The sequence below is a fragment of the Periplaneta americana genome, chromosome 3 (genome assembly GCF_040183065.1).
Source record: "Periplaneta americana isolate PAMFEO1 chromosome 3, P.americana_PAMFEO1_priV1, whole genome shotgun sequence".
In the NCBI taxonomy this organism is placed as follows: Eukaryota; Metazoa; Arthropoda; class Insecta; order Blattodea; family Blattidae; genus Periplaneta; species Periplaneta americana.
Window position 1 is genome coordinate 154,482,792 of NC_091119.1, and position 17,789 is coordinate 154,500,580.

Sequence of the window (17,789 nt, forward strand, 5' to 3'; positions counted from 1 at the left end):
CTCGGTTCTTTATCATGTATTCAAACTACCTATCTATGCATATTTATGTAACAGTGCTGTACTATAATATTTCCTCTTCCTTCAATGTAAGTCATCACTGCTTGATCTGAAGAAGTGTTTCAGCAGATCTTCAGGAAAAGCAGTAATGTCTTTCTGAAAGAGTAAAACTTGAAGTTCTTTATCACTGATAGCCAGCTTCTTTGATAAAGGCAAGCTGAGTGGAAAAGCACCTCCAAGTTACTGAAATGGTAGTAGCAATTATAACACACCTGTCAGCTCCAGTGGCATAACAATACAGAGCAGGACAATCAGTGGCATACTGACGATACATAAATATACCAATGTAGTTCAAGTACATTATAATTGAAGAATGAAAACAAAAACGATTGTAAAAGCCATTTTTGTCATTTTTAAGTTGTGTCAGATTTCACATGTGAAGCCTGATAACCTACGAAAGTCATATTTTGAAATTCGAAGTGGAAGTAGACCCTAGTTGATATATACAATCACAGTTGTCATCAGTAGTATATGATTTGGATGGAGAAAAATGAATCTCCTGAAAAATTTTATTTTGTGCACTTAAAACTTTTGTTATTTACAATCTTTCAAGAACAAAATCAATAAAAAAAAAGTAAATCACACTTTCAAGTAAAGGACTAAACTTCAACCAAAGAATTTCTCTTAACACACACAAGTGAAGCGACTCCAGATGTGAATGATATAAACCTGTGGTTCACAACATTTTCAGTGTCACGGACACCTTTGAAACTCATATTTCATTTTGCCGGACTGTCAAAATATTTTGTGTAATTTAGGTTGCTAATCATGTTCCACTCATTAAACATTTGCATAATGTAGTGAAATAAAAATCTTTAATAAATTGACAGCAATATTAAATTTAGTTTTAGTTTTAGCTTTTGAATTAATCTAAAAATACATAAATACAAAGTTATTTTATGTTATATCATGTCTTTCCTGTGAAAAATTAAACCAGTTTTTTAGACTTGTCACAAAGTTATCAGTGGAACCGTTGATGCTGCTATGGGAAGTCTGGCTCAACAGTAAATATTCTGAGTCACAAATCTACCTCAACATGAAGTTTACTTCTACAATAAAAATGTTCAAGAACACCAGACCAGAAAATTTACAGATACAGAAATAAAATTTGGAGCCCCTTTATTGTATAAGTTTTTCTTACAACACACTACGCATGTGCAGTAAATAAGAGCTCCTGTATATATGCTACTTGTGGAGAGTTGTGTGAAAATGTTGCCTACATACAACTGGGACTCCCATCAACACTCGCTCCAAATTTTAATTCCATATCTGTTCTCTCACACAAGTATGCTGATGCAAATAACATTAAGTGCTGCACTGCAATTCTGGTAGACATATGGGTAGTGGTCAAAACCAGGGACATTATATGAAACACGATTTATATGTTCGTATCAGAAGAAAATTCTAATAATTTATAACAACCCTCTTCTTTTTTGATAGGCAAACCATCAAAAAGGCATATTTCTTAAAATTGTTTTCTTTTAATTGCAGAAAGGATATTAATCCCTTAATTTTAATGTCAATCAATGAAGATGTCTTTTTATATTTCCAAAGATAACAGGCGAGACTTCATCATCATGTGTTGCTAATAGTCACTGAGAGCGGGAAATGAATCAAATTCTCTATTGAAGATGAGCGCAGCTCAAGTTGGAAACTGAAGGTAAGAACATAAAAAAATTCAAGAACATAAAAAAATTCAAATTATCGGACAGGTGCACAAGACTTGCAAGCCAAAAGAAGTCTCTCAAAAGTATTCATTCTTGTTGAACTATGTGTCTCAAAAGTCTGAGATAAAAAAAAATTATACATTCTAGCAAGCTGATAAAAATCAGAGGATGTGATAAAATTAAGGTTAGTTAAAATACTGTTCGAAAACATATCTTAGATCCACAAACCTCTTTCGAATCACTTGCAGATCACAGGCTGAGAACCACTGACATAAACCACAGATTTACGTTGTATTTCCAAAATTACAATTCAATATTATGTATCTAAAATATACAATATATGTCAGCTGTCATACCTGAGTGAATCCAGTGGTAGTTGTTTGTCCACTATATTGATACTGTGATTGTTGGTGAAGTTGTGTAGTGCTACGCTGATACACCAATTGATGATCCACAGTAGCAGACTTGTAAGGCATTCCAGGTGACTGTTGTGTGTTGGCTGTTGCAGCTGCAGAGTATCCAACATTTGTGTCCGCAAATCCAGTCTGAGGTGCCACTGTTCCTTGCTACGAACACCAGGATAATAATTATTACTATATTATAACTGGGTATTATTATTATTATTTTATGAAGAATGGTGAATATTAGCAGGAGAAATAGGAGCTCTTTCCGAAAACTTGCCCCAAACATTGCAGTCTCCACTTACCAAAATTCTATTTTGATTCTCAAGTATCTGAACTTGGATTTATTTGGCTAAAATTGTTAATGGAGTATTTATATGAGTATATCAGATCGATCACTTAAAAACTTAACAAAGAAGGCTAAACAGACTGCTAACTACTCTCACTCGAATTACTCCGCTCTCGCTGAAATAACTTAGAAATAATAATCGTCCTAAAATTTTCCTTGCATAATTTTACTTTTCTCCACAAGTTCTTTATAATAATAAGAGTTCATATATTCACACACATGATAGAACTGTATCCCCAACTATTCATAACAGAAAACTTAGGAAGAGAAATAATTTGTGAAACAATATTATGAAATCTGTAATGGAACAAATTTAAGACACTGCATTTCTCTTTCCACTGCAATCAAATACAAATATGACTGACTCTGGAATGCACACTGCAGAATTAAACTCATGTTGCTGAGACAAACTCACCGTTTGTTGTGGCATGGTGTATGTCTTGATCACTGAATTCTGCTGTTGCTGGTAACCTGGATACTGAGCTGCTGCTGGCTGCTGAGGGCGTACAACTCCCACCCTCTGCTGCTGCTGCTGTTGTTGTTGCTGCTGTTGCTGTTGTTGTTGTTGCTGCTGTTGTAATCGCATCTGATGTTGCTGCATGTGCCTGTACTGACTATGCAGCTGTTGCAACAACGTCTGAACATTTAAAAAACAAAATAATGATCCTTTGTTAATTCAACTTTCATACCAAAATGGAGTAAGCAGTAAAATGAACACAAATAAATAAATAAATAAAAATAAATGTATGAGCATGTAAGAATGGACAGTAGAATTCCAAAAGAGGTGCACAAATCGCAACTTAAGGCACACTAGGATTGAGTTTTTACACACAAAAAAAAGTGGCCAAAAGTCATTTTTCGGATTTTTGTACGAAAATATTCCTTGGGAACTTAGAAAGTTAATAGTAAGCAGTTTTCTGCCCCTATGTCTTCTTTTACTTCCAGAAGCGATTTTTATTTTGGGCTGCTCCATATGTCAGTATTGTATTTCTTTTCACAAATTTGCCTTTTTCTCGAAACTACGTTTTTGATGTTCAAAATGTTCCATGCGCATCAGTTCTCACCAAACTCAATGAAAATATTCATACTTATCCATATATATATATATATACATATATATATATATATATATATATATATATATATATTATCTAAGATCTAACACCGAGACATTTTAAGTAGGCCTATCTTGAAAATTGGGAGCTAAAAAAAAAATATATTTTTTTTTTTTATTCAATGCAATACTGTCCATCCATAAACCACAAAAGAAGTAAATTAAAATCATCAGTACCAGTTGCAGAAGACACAGCCCTGCAGTATATATTGACTACACCCCAACTTTGGCTACTAGCAACAGGCATCTATAATGAACACCGATCAAAATAACCCTCATTTCTCGTGAAAAACAACAACTGAATATACTACAGTGGACTATAGTGGACTTATGTTGTCAGCAAACAGCTGGATACATTAAGAAGATTGATTGATTTATTCAATGCAAGTGACATTTGACTGGAGTCATTGGCCAAACTGGAGAGAAAACTTCAGAATTGAGAAGTATTCTTAATTAATGAATAAACATAATTAAATGGACATCTCTCTAAGGCTTATTAAAATTTCACAACAAAATATTATGTACATTAAAAAAGTGAATAAATAAATATCTGATTTTCAAAAATGCATTGTGCTCAAACTAAACTAGATATAATTAATTTCTCAATGTTAAAATATTTCCCGTGAAGTGGGTTATTTTACGACGCTTTATCAACAGCTTAGGTTATTTCGCGTCTGAATGAGATGAAGGTGATAATGCCAGTGAAATGAGTTCGGGGTCCAACACCGAAAGTTATCCAGCATTTGCTCATATTGGATTGAGGGAAAAACCCGGAAAAAACCTCAACCAGGTAACTTGCCCCGACCGGGAATCGAACCCGGGCCACCTGGTTTCGCAGCCAGACGCGCTGTTACTCCACAGGTGTGGACTTTTCCGTGAATCTGGGTCCGTACGAAAAATATACGAGATTGCTTTATTTAAATGTAATGTGTATGGAACATTTTGATTACATCATTAATTTGCAACATTAAAATGAAATTAACTTCGAAACTAGCAGTTCGATTCAGCTCAAAATTTACACACACCTTCTTCTTAATGCTTCTAACAAACAGTTAAGAAATTAAATAAATCGAACTAAAATTGTACAAATTTCAAAACTCAGTCCTAGTGTCTCTTAAGGAAGGAATAGAAGAGGTCGACCTATAACTATGTGAAACTATAATGTGGAAAGTCGGGATTGTGGATGAGGATGCTGAAGACAAAGATGGAGAAGCCTAAACAAAGGATATAATACAGTAATTGAATCTGAATACTGCATATATTTGTTATATTTTGAAATGTTCATGTGAAATGTATATTGTAAGACGAATGCAATATTTGGTTGGAGAAAAAACTACAGAATTGAGAAGCATTCTTACTTAATAAATAAACGTAATTAAATGGACATCTCTTTAAGCTTATTTAAATTTCACATCAAAATATGGATTCTCTACAGGCCAATACAGCACCCTACTTTATGTTACACTTCACTGACCTATGCACCTTATTCTCACACTAATAATAACAAAATAATTTCCATCATTTGCACCAACTCAGTGCGCTGTATTTCTCAGTTTCCAAATTAATGCAGACTAAGTAATTACCTACCTGTTGCTGGGGTGTAAGGTTAGCAGCATTCTGCTGCAAATATTGTAGCATCTGTAACTGCTGCTGATTCAGGTAGAATGGAGGTGGAGCCACTCTCTGCTGAGCTCCTGGTGGGGGCACCCGACTACCAGGAGGGCTCGTCTCTATCACCTCTCCACCAGCCTAATTAATTTACCAAGTTACACATTTCAGTACTTCACACAAATATCAGACACAACTTTCAAGTTACTTATACAGAGCACTAACCTTGAACCTCTTGGCCACCTGATTACCAGTCTGAACTGGATAAGGAGGAGGTGGCCCTTGTGGTGATATTTGGTGATGGCCATTTAATCCATTGTGATACTGCTGCTGCTGTCCAGCCTACAACACATTCGTGTCATCAAAGGCAGTATTAGAATTTTTTATTTCATGGGCAGGAATGAGGGTGGGAAGAATTTATTAAAAATGGCAACTCCCTTTCTTTGTGCCTTTTATCACAAATTATGGGGATAAATTTAAAAAATTCCTTATTATCAGCATATATATGAAGATGAAATGCAAATCAAAGAAATCCAAGTGGAATGTTATGAAGTGGGCACTGGTAATTCATAATATTTCCTTTCTGAGGGAAAAGCTCCAATTCTTCTAAACAACAAACATCTCAATAAAACACACATAAACTATCAAGATTAAAAATAAAAACTATTCAGCTCAATAAAACCCACGTATATTACCAATATTATAAACTATTTTCTTAATTTCCACGTAAAGTATCGTTCAGACGTGCATAAAAAATTCTACAGTGCCTAGCTTTTATTACAACATTATTACATTAATGTAAATGTCACGCTGTCAATAGTGAAAAGTTAGTAAGAATCATTTTAAAGTGCTAAATTATCTCCAAATGTTTTTTCTCGATATTGTAATGCTTTGCTTCAAATTTCAAATCTTTGTATAGAATCAAAGGAACATTTCTCTATGTAAGTCACCCAGAGCTAGCAAGTTTCGCAATTCAGTCGATTCAATTAATAGAGTTGTGCCATACAAATTCCATTTTCACCATTTATTACTTACAATATTTTAGAGACAAACTTAGGGGTCTTTATCTGCCACTGTTACTGCGTCCCCATTCTGCAGCTTTTGAATAAGAACACTACCTCTAGTACGGTATAATAAAAGTTAAAATGCAGCCAATGCAATTTTAAAACTCTTAACGAAAGCAATAATCAAAAGTAAGATATTTGCAAATTATATGCTTACAAATAACGTAAAAAAAAATATACTTAATTCTTCCAATATTCAAACATAAAATACGTTTAAAATTTATTCTGTATTTAATTTTAAGTGTGAGCAAACGACAAGTCATATTGAAAGCAGGTAGCTGCTGTAGGTTTGTTGTCATCAGTTTGGGTTTAAATTACAGACCTACCAACTTCCATGCATAATGCCACCTGCGATTTGCTCACAATTTCCATTCTTTTGCATTGACATGATAATCTCCAGGATTTAGAGAGGATCATGTAACTTTCGTGTTTAATGTTTCTTTTCACTTCACTGTTCTCATCATAATCATCATCATCATCATCATCATCATCATCATCATCATTTAAGGATATACCCTACTAAAACCCATCTCCCACATTTCATCTCTTGTAGGGTGGCTGATCTGTTGTTATATGAGCAAGAAGGATGTATGATGTTAGGTTCATTATTTTGCCAGTACAGCTGATTTGTGTGCAAAACGATATTTTCTAAGCAATGTATACCGCATGATTAACCAATATAATTTATCTCTACCATCAGTGATAAATTGTTCCTTACCTGTGTATATCCCTTCTGGAAAGCAGCAGTGCCTGCCCTTTGTTGGACGATAGGTTGATTTTGTTGTTGTTGCTGCTGCTGCTGCTGTTGTTGTTGCTGCTGCTGTTGTTGCTGCTGCTGTTGCCTAGACGACATTTCAGCAGAAATGGGAAGGTTCCATGCCTCTTCTATTGACGGCAATTGCCGACGTCTGGAAGAAGTATAGCAGTTGGTAACAAACTATGAACACAAGCAAAGTAGATTGAAGAGAAAAAGACGCTGCAAGAGACTGTCAAGTTGTCACACACAATTCAAGAATTTACCAAAAACCAAATTATTATGAAGTAGGTATATATTAAAAGTTCTGCATACAAAAATCAATATTTATTACGGTCATACTATTTAAACGTTGTATAACCATATAAATGTAATTATATAATTAAAATTTTAATTCAAATTAATTGAATAGCAGTGGACATTAAAAATTGTTTTAGCATTATGTTTCAAGTTTTTTGTAACTACCTACTCGAAGTAATTGTGTACAAAATATTATTAAATATACAATAAAAATTTTCATTTTAGCAATGTAAATGCCGTAAAATAGTCAACACAGTCGATACAGTTTCAAAACTTGATATCCCCCTCCCCCTCCATGACAAGTATTTAACTTCAGATCATTCACCCAAATGTCCCAATATACACATGTCTGTTTCATTAGTTTATCATATTTAATTTTGCTCTTTCATGTAAATGTTTAACATTAACGTCGAAACAAAGCGCTACACCCAACAGTTCACAAAGAGAACTATCAGTTCTTCGGTCTATCTCATTTTTATTTTAAAATACTGGGAAACAAATTCTTCTATAACTATGAAAAACCTAATGATGACAAAATTGATGTCAAAAGTAAATTAACTATTTTAACAATAGAAAACAATATTTTAATTCCAAAATTACACAGTTTTACTACACTCACTTGCTCGTGACGCTAGGCATGGGTGCATTGGCAAGATGACTCTGTAGGAACTTAATTCTCTGCCCCAGGTTGGGATTCATACCCCCAGGCACTCGGCCACCCGGTGTTGATGCAACCAGTGTGGATGCTGCTCCTCCGTTACTGCTAGCACTGTTATTATTGGGGCTCACAGGCCCTCCTGGACTTGAATTTGCCCCACGTGTTGCGTTCACGTAACAAGCATATGCGTCACGTGGTTGGTTACAGCTCTCATACAGGATACCTGATGTACAATGTAGATAATACAGCAAGAAAAATATTTCAGAGTCAAAATATTTTGCAAAATATATTTTAAGTCACTGGTTTTCAACAAAAATTTAAACCAGTGGTCTTCAACATTTTGTAGACAAGGGATAAAATTAAACTGAACCACATCAAACTACAGATGAAGAGGCGAGATCTGGCATGTGAGCTGTGCGAGAGGAGAAAGTATGTGCTATGTGAAAGGATGTTTGTTTCATAATGGTTAATATTATATAAATCTACCGACACTGAAGTTCATCTCAGACTAAAACCTATCTTCCTCCTCCATACCCAGTGAGGATATAGTCACGGCACATGATAAGGTCACAGGACAGATCTTGCCTCCTCTACTATACATAATTCTTGTGGAAGGCATCCTAAAAATATGTGAAATATTTTTACATGGCGGAAGAAGAGGCAAATTAAGATTAGCCTGTACTTCCTACTTATTGAATCATTCAACTAGGTTAATTTTTATTGGGTTCTTTTACGACGCTGTATCAACATCTCAGGTTATTTGGCGTCTGAATGATATGAAGGTGATAACACCAGTGAAATGAGTCCAGGGTCCAGCACCGATAGTTACCCAGCATTTGCTCATATTGGGTTGCGGGAAAATCTCAGAAAAAAATCTCAACCAGGTAACTTGCCCTGACTGGGATTCGAACCCGGGCCACCTGGTTTCGTGGCCAGACGTGCTGACCGTTACTCCACAGGTGTGGGCTTCAACTAGGTTAATGGCATGTAAATAAAAAAAAATACTAATTTTATACTTCCTGTGCCATTCAACTATATTAGTGAAAAATAAGTAAACTAAACAAGAAACTATAATATAAAAAAAATTCTGGTGCAACAGCCTATAAAGGGCCAAGACCGACCAGCTGACTGCTGCTGGCCTCACAATCACATAGCTCAGCAGAGGTGAAAGATCATTCAACTAGTACTAGAGTAACATGTGGTTAGCACAATGATCCCCCTCCACCATTATAGCTGGCTTTTAAAAACCGGTTCACTGTAGCTTCCCAAATTCATCGTAATGCTGGGTGGGTACTGGTCCCATACATTGGCCTAAATTTCATGAGAAAATTCCTTGTCTCATGAGACTTGAACGAGAACTCATTCCATATCACTACTCTAAGGCATTATGCTTTAGACCAGGCGACTATGGCACTGAAGAGAAACGGTTATATATTATACATTATATACTTTTTGGAAGACTGGAGATTAAAGATCACTATTGTAAAATATCACCAAAGTTCTTAGAAGTAAAAATTTTGGATAACGAAATTGTGCCAACGAAATTAAATGGTAATAATGAAAAGCTATACAGTCAAAAAAGTATGTACAATGAAGGACTTTCAATAATCACACGAAAATATTGTTGTTGTTTTCTAATGCCAGGCATTTGACAATGAAGGCATTTGACCTCTTGCACTCCAATATTTTTCAAAGATATTATCATGACCAGCCACTGAAGCACAGATTTTGAGATGTTCCGAATCCATTTCTTGGTTTGAGTTGCACAATGGACAGTTAGGGGACTGATATATTCCAATTCTATGCAGGTGTTCGGCCAAACAATCATCGCCTGTTGCCAATCTAAATGCAGCTACAGACGATTTTCGTGGTAAATCGGGAATTAACTGTGGATTTTGATGCAGAGAGTTTCATTTTTTCCCTTGGGATTGTGTTATTAAATTTTGTTTGTTAAAGTCTAAGTATGTAGATTTAATAAATCTTTTCACAGAGTAATACGTAGATTTAGTAACAGGTCTGTAAGTAGCAGTGCTGCCCTTCTTTGCTAAAGCATCCGCATTCTCATTTCCCAGGATTCCACAATGGGATGGTATCCATTGGAATACAATTCTTTTATATTGAGTGATATTAATTGAGAGAGCATTTCAGTTATTTCTGCTGTTTGAGATGAAGGTGTGTGTTTAGAGACTATTGATAGAATAGCTGCTTTGGAGTCTGACAATATAACTGCATTCCTAAATTTATTGATGTGGCAGAGAAGATTCCTGAAACTTTCCCTTATTGCAATGATTTCACCATCAAAACTTGTTGTTCCATACCTAAGAGATCTATAAAGTGAGAAGAGACAGCACGTAACACCTGAACCGGCACCTTGTTCTCTGGAGATCAAGGATCCGTCTGTGTATAAATGAAGCCAGTTTTGTGGAGGATACCTAATATTAATTGTCTCTAAAGACAATTGTTTCAGTATTTCAGTGTTTACTTCTGATTTCAATATTTCTTCTGTTAAATTTAGAAAATGAAAATATTAAAACAACCTAGTGTAACAACTACGGACCCCTTCAAATAGGCAAGTAAAGTGTGAATCAAAATACTAACCTAAGTTAGTCCACGCTGCGGTGTGGCTCTTGTCCAGCTGCACGGCACAGATGTAGGCCTGCAGCGCATCCATAGGCTGATTCTGCTGCTGGTAAAGGACACTGAAATACCGAACACCTCCTATAAAACACTGTATTTTCAAAAATAAATATTTCAGAATACTTAAAGTAGAATTGACACTGCTCATTCAGTAGTGATAATGGGAAAAATGCAGACTAAGAGATTTTCTTTTCATCAATAAATAAGCATTACACCAAATAGGCACGGGAAGTTTTGTCCTTAAGAGATGAACTGCCAGATTTGATCATTATTTTCACTTCCAACCGAGACTGACAATGCAAATCATCTCCTATACCTACCTCCTTGTCTTTACAAACACTTGTGACTGGCACAATGAGAATGCAGGCAGAGCGATTTTCAATTTAAAAATAAGGTCAATGACTTCTATAATATTATATACCTGTACAGCCTTGTATACATTCTTTTAGAAACCACGTTTTTCACAGAAGCAGATGTGGGTGCAGGTATTGCAGTGTGGGTGGAGGATAATAACCTTGGAAACAGGTATGGAGGTTTCTGCTCACATGGTGGCTTCAGAGCACAGCAAAGATTTCTCAAGTATAGCAGATATTGTATGTCACTACGGTTCAAGCGAAGTATTTAAAGGTTCTAGTCCTATCCCATAACATAATATCAAACTGAAACTGTAGAATTCCATATTTTACATTCAATGATATTATTTAAAGACATGTTACACTTCAAATCATGTAAACGTAAATTAACTGACATCGACATACTGAAATATCAGTTAATGTTCTTATAATATCTTCAAATGAAGCAATTCTTAAGAGAAGGAGAGAGAACGAGGAGGAAGGAAAGAGTAACAGATAATTCATAGACGAATACAGGCATACGTATGGATACAATTTCGATCAAGGTAACCGATTTTAGAGATCGAATCCTGAAACAGTTGTAGCAATTATGATGAATTTTTACCGCTCAAGGGAGAGATACATCTTTATGTGTAAAATAATTTACATTTTCCAATGTATTTTTTCTTTATAGAATAAACTTCTCTCCTTGTTACGAAAGAATTGTCTTAGATCACTGTAATAGTTTACTTTAATATTAGCACATGTCACTTCATCTGTCCCTTTAAACTTCTTCTTTTTCACTCATTTTCCGAAACTTTTAATTTTACGTGTATTTTCCCTAATAACTCACAAGGTTTTTGACATATTTTAAAGTAAATTTGCATTCTTATGTGTTTTTTTCCAATTTTAACATGTACTAAAATTTTTGCTGTACCGTTTCTGCAGTTTTAATAATATAATGCGGATCACAAAAATGTAAAATAATAAAGTATTATATAAAAATTTAAGAAACAAATACTAGGAAATAAATAAAATATTTCATTTTGTTCATGTCGTTATTACATAATTTTTAAAGTAAAAATTGTTTAAACATCCATAGATTTGTGGAAAACAACAGAAAAACACAGGATGACTGCACAATTTTCATTTAAATTTTTTAAAATTAATTACTGTTAACTAGGAAAATTCTTTGAAAATATTAAAAATTTGAAATATAGCAAAAGGAATGCATTGTAAATGCGTCAAATTTTAATCCACCAGGACTGAAAGATACAGTGATGTGTAAGTATTCAATTACACTTAATTTATATAATTGGATAGGTATACCTTCTTCCTTAACAATGGAAAGCAGATAGTTACGACCATATCATTTTAATAGCTAAGTACAGTAAATCCTCTTCCTTACAGAAGGTGCAGTTGTCAGAGTTTGCACACTTCATACTGTATTTTTGTAAGACGCAATAAGCCACATAAGAGTTTATTTTGAAACTTGTTATAACATAATTCCATCATAATATTAACTGAACGTACCCTATTGAACACCAGGTGTCCGCATTTCCTTCAGATTTTTCAACCGAGTTACGATAAGCAATGAAGGCATCGTGCACCTTGCCTATGCTCGCAAAACAGCGACCTAGGAGATAAAGACTCTGGCCTGATTTGGGATCTGCCTCAATTGACTTCTGCAGGCAATGTATGGCTACGGTCTCACGCTGATTCTTCTCCCCCAATGATTCTACACAATGGTACATCCAACCTGAAATAAATTTGCAGATTGTAAAAACGCATTACCTCCACATGTTTGACAACAAAACTAAAGTATGGCAGTAACTTCAATTACACATAATATGAGGTGTGTTGTTTACATTAAATATCTTGTCTGAAAACAGCCAGCATATTGTAAATTCATCTTGATATACCTAACTGACGGCATATGTCAGCCTTCAGATGCGTGGGCAGATCTTTTTCTTTCAGCAGTTGCTCGTAGTTCTCCTTGGCAGTCTTATATTTTCCTTGAACTTCGTATAAATGAGCAATATGGAATCGAACTGCAAGAAAACAGGGAAATTCATAAGCCATGCGTAAATGTCATATTGCAGGATTATAAAACTTCCAAATACCACTACACTTTCATTCACAGGAAAAGTTCTCTTTTAATTTCGAAATAAATATTTTTACATATTATACATACTATTCATGTTTAAGATCGTAGAGCAGATGCATTATAGGTACCGCCAGTTAATATATCTCCTAAAAAAAAGGTCAACGGAAGTAGCAGTTCGATAAATGAAATTATCGATACCTATTGTTTGAATAATTGAGAACCAAACTTTGTTTGTTTACAAATCACCATGACGGGTATTTAAACACTACAAGGTCCAGGGAAAATATCAGCGTAAAAACTATAATGAATAATGAAAAAGTTTGGAGAAGGCAGTGACGTTACGTATTATTGAACTATATAAAAAATGAATTAATTTTATTAACTTGGCTATATTGGAATAACAATCGATAATATACTATTACCAGATAAGAATATGACTCGATATTATCAAATAGCCTGGCGGTACCTATAATGCATCTAAGCCATTCATTTTCATTCATGCTCAACTTATATATTATTATGTCGATAGCACAGTGATCACAATAGAGTTTGTGTGCAAAGGGTCAGAGAATGGACTGTGCAAGGACTGTCTGCAGGTTAAGTGGGTCCTTGATCTTTTCTTTGTCTCTTCTTATTGTTAGTGGTTTTTCTTTCCTGTTCATGAGTTGGGCATTTCAGAAGATTTGCAGAATATTGTTTCTTGTCTTGCACTGCATTGTTTTACATATTGGAGATGTTAGGTCAAATATGTGCAGGTACTGTTCTGTGACCGGATATCTAGTTCTAGCTCTAGAAGTGAAGGCTAATTCCGATATTTTTATTTTCTCGTCTTTAATTAATTAAAGATAGTCTACTCAAATTATAAAAATATTTTAGGTTCTTATTGAGACGCAACCTCATTAATTTCATTTGCTTGTAATTCGTATTGAGTAGTGTTTATATTCGTACCATTTATATTCTTTCTATAAAGTGGAATTTGCATAAATATAACGAAATAATTTTACAACCGAATAAACCGTTTCTGTCACAGGAGGACTTCATGCACATTTGGCGGATTGCAGAGTATATTAAAATTTCTTGTAAAGTGATTAAAATATCCCACTTACAAGGTCTCAAATTAGTGAATAGCACTTACTTTCTAACTTGGAGAATGTGCTCGGGCTTGCGTCAATAAGGGACAGTTGCAAGTGTTTCAATGCTGATTCCCAATCATTGTTCACTTTGAACATCAACCCAAGACGCAGATGGACTTCATTGGCACGGGAGAACCCAGGATCAACATAAAGCACTTGCTGAAATGCTTTTATTGCCCTGAAACAATAGAGATGCCTATTATTAGTAATTATGCAACACCACATGATAGTCAATTTGCTACTAAATCTTCCACAAAATGTATCAAATCTCTATATCGAATTTCGAAACGAAGTACGGTCCTGGAGTTACAAGTATTGTCTTTTTTAACTTTCTGTTTTCGAATTTGAAATAAATAATAATAATAATAATAATAATAATAATAATAATAATAATAATAATAATAATAATTACGTAATTAGTTAACAAGTAACTCTCAGACAACGCAATAACTCGAAAGATTGTAAAGTAAAATAATTCTTGGGCGTTCATGAAACACGGAACGCGCCTCAAGTCTATTAGCTACAGTGCTTCATTATCTCAAAATGAATGTAACAGTAATTTTACCAACCATTCTACAGTGTATATATAAGTATATATATTTTCCACTACAATATAGAACTTTCAGCATCAACAGTATTACGTACTCCTCAGAATAATAGCGCATACAAGAAATATTCCGATCACAGCGACGTGTACAATGAATCGGCCACCAAGGATCTTTTGTTTCTACAAAATTAATTTCCTTCGGGTATCCCTTAACTACTGCATAGGACTACTGCAATACATGTTTAATTGTTGAACCTTTCTGTAAGTATTGAGATGACGAAAGAAAGTTATTAATAATTTATTATGATTGACAGAAGATTACCTGCTACAATAATGCAAACAAAAAAATCAATGTAGCAGAGAAGTATTGACAACTACAAATTCCGGAACACCGTAGTGAAATGAATAATAAACAACGAATAAAATAAGTAACTTACAGTAATAAAGAGAGAAAGCTAAAGAGGAAAGATAACATCATGAGTATAAAGTTCAAAGTTCTATTTATGTATCGGAAATTGATTAAATAGAATTTATGTCATATGTTTTAATGTCAAGCTAATACAAGTATACTGTCTACGCACATTCTAATCTGTAATGTGTATAAATATGAAAGGAAGGATGATTTGAAGAGAAAACGTATTAGGGCTGGGTCACAACGAGCAGTGAAATTACACAGATTTTAAAACAAAATATCAGGAAGTACTCACTGGAGCAGACATGTACGTGTAAGCTTAAATCCTGAAGCCTTGTTCAACCGAAAATCCACTAAAACCCAAGATTAATTATAATTACTACTATTGGACATCTACAAATTTGTTTCGCTCCAACATTTTAACTACCGTATATTTTAATTTTAAAAGATGTATGTAGGTAATAAAGTATAATCCTACTTATGATATTTCAATCTGAAACTTTTTTAAAGTTAATAACATCGTGTTGGATGAAGGAATCCCCAACAATAACAAGATATTCTGTTATTTAGTACACTGTATTTCACATGACTGTAACAATTATCCTTAAGAAAAATGCCCCAAAGTCTTACAGTTTCCGCCTTGTGATTTTCTCAGAGTAACACAAAAGGTAGATTGTCGGAAAATAATTTCCCGGCACGAAACAAATTTCCATTTCGCTTTCATATGTCAATAATATGGCCTTTACATAGTTCGACCTACTCAGTGAACACAAAACACAGCTGAAGAAATCCCGGTAATTGAAAATGTTTAGCATTTGTGCAAGATAACTATGATGATGAATCGGTCCAAAAGATCCAATGCTTGAGCAGCAAGAGAAAGGATAAAAAAAGAAGAAGAAAATTAGGTGTGGAATTAGAGGAAGAATGAAATGAAAAATGACGGGAAAGAAAGAAAGAGAAATAAGCTAGGAAGAAGGATAAAACGGAAAATGATTATTACGAATAATGACGAAATATAGTCACCTTCTTTTTCAGTGTTCAGACTTTGCGGAACTAGCAAGGAATTTTCAATATACTGTGTACCGAAAAATAACATTAATTAGATTGTACGTTATTATTAACCAAGTCTTAGCGCTTTTACTCTACAAATGCCATTCAGCATTCTGCACTGATGTATAACAATTCTACAGGATTCTCAGAAAAAAATTGAAGTCCTCTTGAAACAATAAAGTAACAATCTAAAGGTGATAAAATTTCAGTCCCCACGGTGAGAAGCTTTCACTGAACCAAGTCGCTTGTTAAAATTCATCACAGATAACACAAATAAAATTTTCTTGTTTCCCTGATTAACAGTAAAGAGAGGAATTTTATAAACAGATTCAACAATATTAGTAATATTTTCATCTGTAATTCCACATGTATGTGCAATAAATTATAAATCTTTCTCATAAATGACTCACTAAAACAAAAATTATGTACAGTCATCTTAATGACCAAGTGTAATTCAGTGGAATTGCCTACCTAACATTACAACACTGTGTGACTATAACCGTCCCTTCCCCTCACTGAAAAGCAACAATGGAGCTCCAGAAGAATGCTAATAGTTCACACTGCTCTTCAGACTCAAACGCGAAAGAGCATTGTACATATCTGACGGGATTCGAATTCCGGACGAGCACCCGGTTAAACTGAATACAGAGAGAAGTCTAAAACAAAACGAAAGAAACATTCTCAATCAGTGATTTCCCGGAACGTGAGGCTGACGTGAACTTGCGCAGGAGGAAGATGAGTCACGTGCAAGAGACATCCAATCCCCGTTCGTCGACGTCACTAGTCTAAGCTGAAACACGTAATAAAAACGTAAAGGCCATAATATTTTGTATTTAATTTCTACACAGTATTAAAACGGGGGCACTGACATGAGCAGACATGTCTCCGCCCCCTTCCCCCACCACATGAGAAAATTCAGTCGGGACACGAGATACCGGTGCACGTGAAAATGTGTAGATTTGTACCAACGCAAGAACAGGAGTTCGCGATTCGGAAATTGAGGCGAAAGGGAAGGTGACAGTTGCAGTTAATAAATTACCTTCTAAAGATGTCCCGTTACGGCTTTCTTCTTTCACTGGATTGGTCACATGATTATCGCGTACTTGAGATGAATGTAGTTTCCTCAATTGTTTCAATAAATTTGATGACAACAGTTACCTCCGCACAAATGTATGCTTAATACACACGCGTACACACACACGTCACGCACAACACCAGAATGACAAGATTTAACAAAAATTGTACTGATAACAATCGCTAAACTATATTTGAAGGAAAAAAATCTCGGAACACAGCAACCGCGAGAACACGACTGTATCACTGGCCAGTCAGCCGAGGAATGAATGAATGAATGACTCACAGAGTAGTAAGTAGTGAGTATGAATGAGTTACAAGAAACTGCACCACGCGGAAGTTGCCGTGATTTCCGAGAGGCAAAGAGCGTAAAGAAACAAAACAAAAAAGAAAAGAAGCGTAAAACTACTTCCGGCCGCAACGGGAATTTCCCGCCTCCTATAAGCAATACAGCGCATCGCAAACATACAGAACAGGTTATGAATTTGTCATGTTGGAATAATCATTCGAAACATTAGTCAGTCG

The 17,789-nt window shown here is 34.8% G+C and overlaps 1 protein-coding gene across 4 annotated transcripts in view; it reads right to left on the reverse strand.

Moving 5' to 3' along the window:
• The window catches only part of Utx (Utx histone demethylase), a 235,512-nt gene that overhangs the window by 31,019 nt on the left and 186,704 nt on the right, over positions 1–17,789 (reverse strand). For 3 of the 4 annotated variants that reach the window (XM_069821998.1, XM_069821997.1, XM_069821999.1), the window contains 10 exons: positions 14,184–14,359; positions 12,864–12,992; positions 12,475–12,700; positions 10,571–10,671; positions 7,934–8,195; positions 6,979–7,168; positions 5,422–5,538; positions 5,176–5,337; positions 2,890–3,111; positions 2,081–2,290 (listed from right to left, as the gene is read on the reverse strand). In XM_069821998.1, coding sequence (XP_069678099.1) covers positions 2,081–2,290; positions 2,890–3,111; positions 5,176–5,337; positions 5,422–5,538; positions 6,979–7,168; positions 7,934–8,195; positions 10,571–10,671; positions 12,475–12,700; positions 12,864–12,992; positions 14,184–14,359 — 1,795 coding nt within the window. Of the gene's footprint in view, positions 1–2,080; positions 2,291–2,889; positions 3,112–5,175; positions 5,338–5,421; positions 5,539–6,978; positions 7,169–7,933; positions 8,196–10,570; positions 10,672–12,474; positions 12,701–12,863; positions 12,993–14,183; positions 14,360–17,229; positions 17,510–17,789 lie in introns of those variants that run through there. The other variant, XM_069822000.1, reaches the window with a different exon arrangement.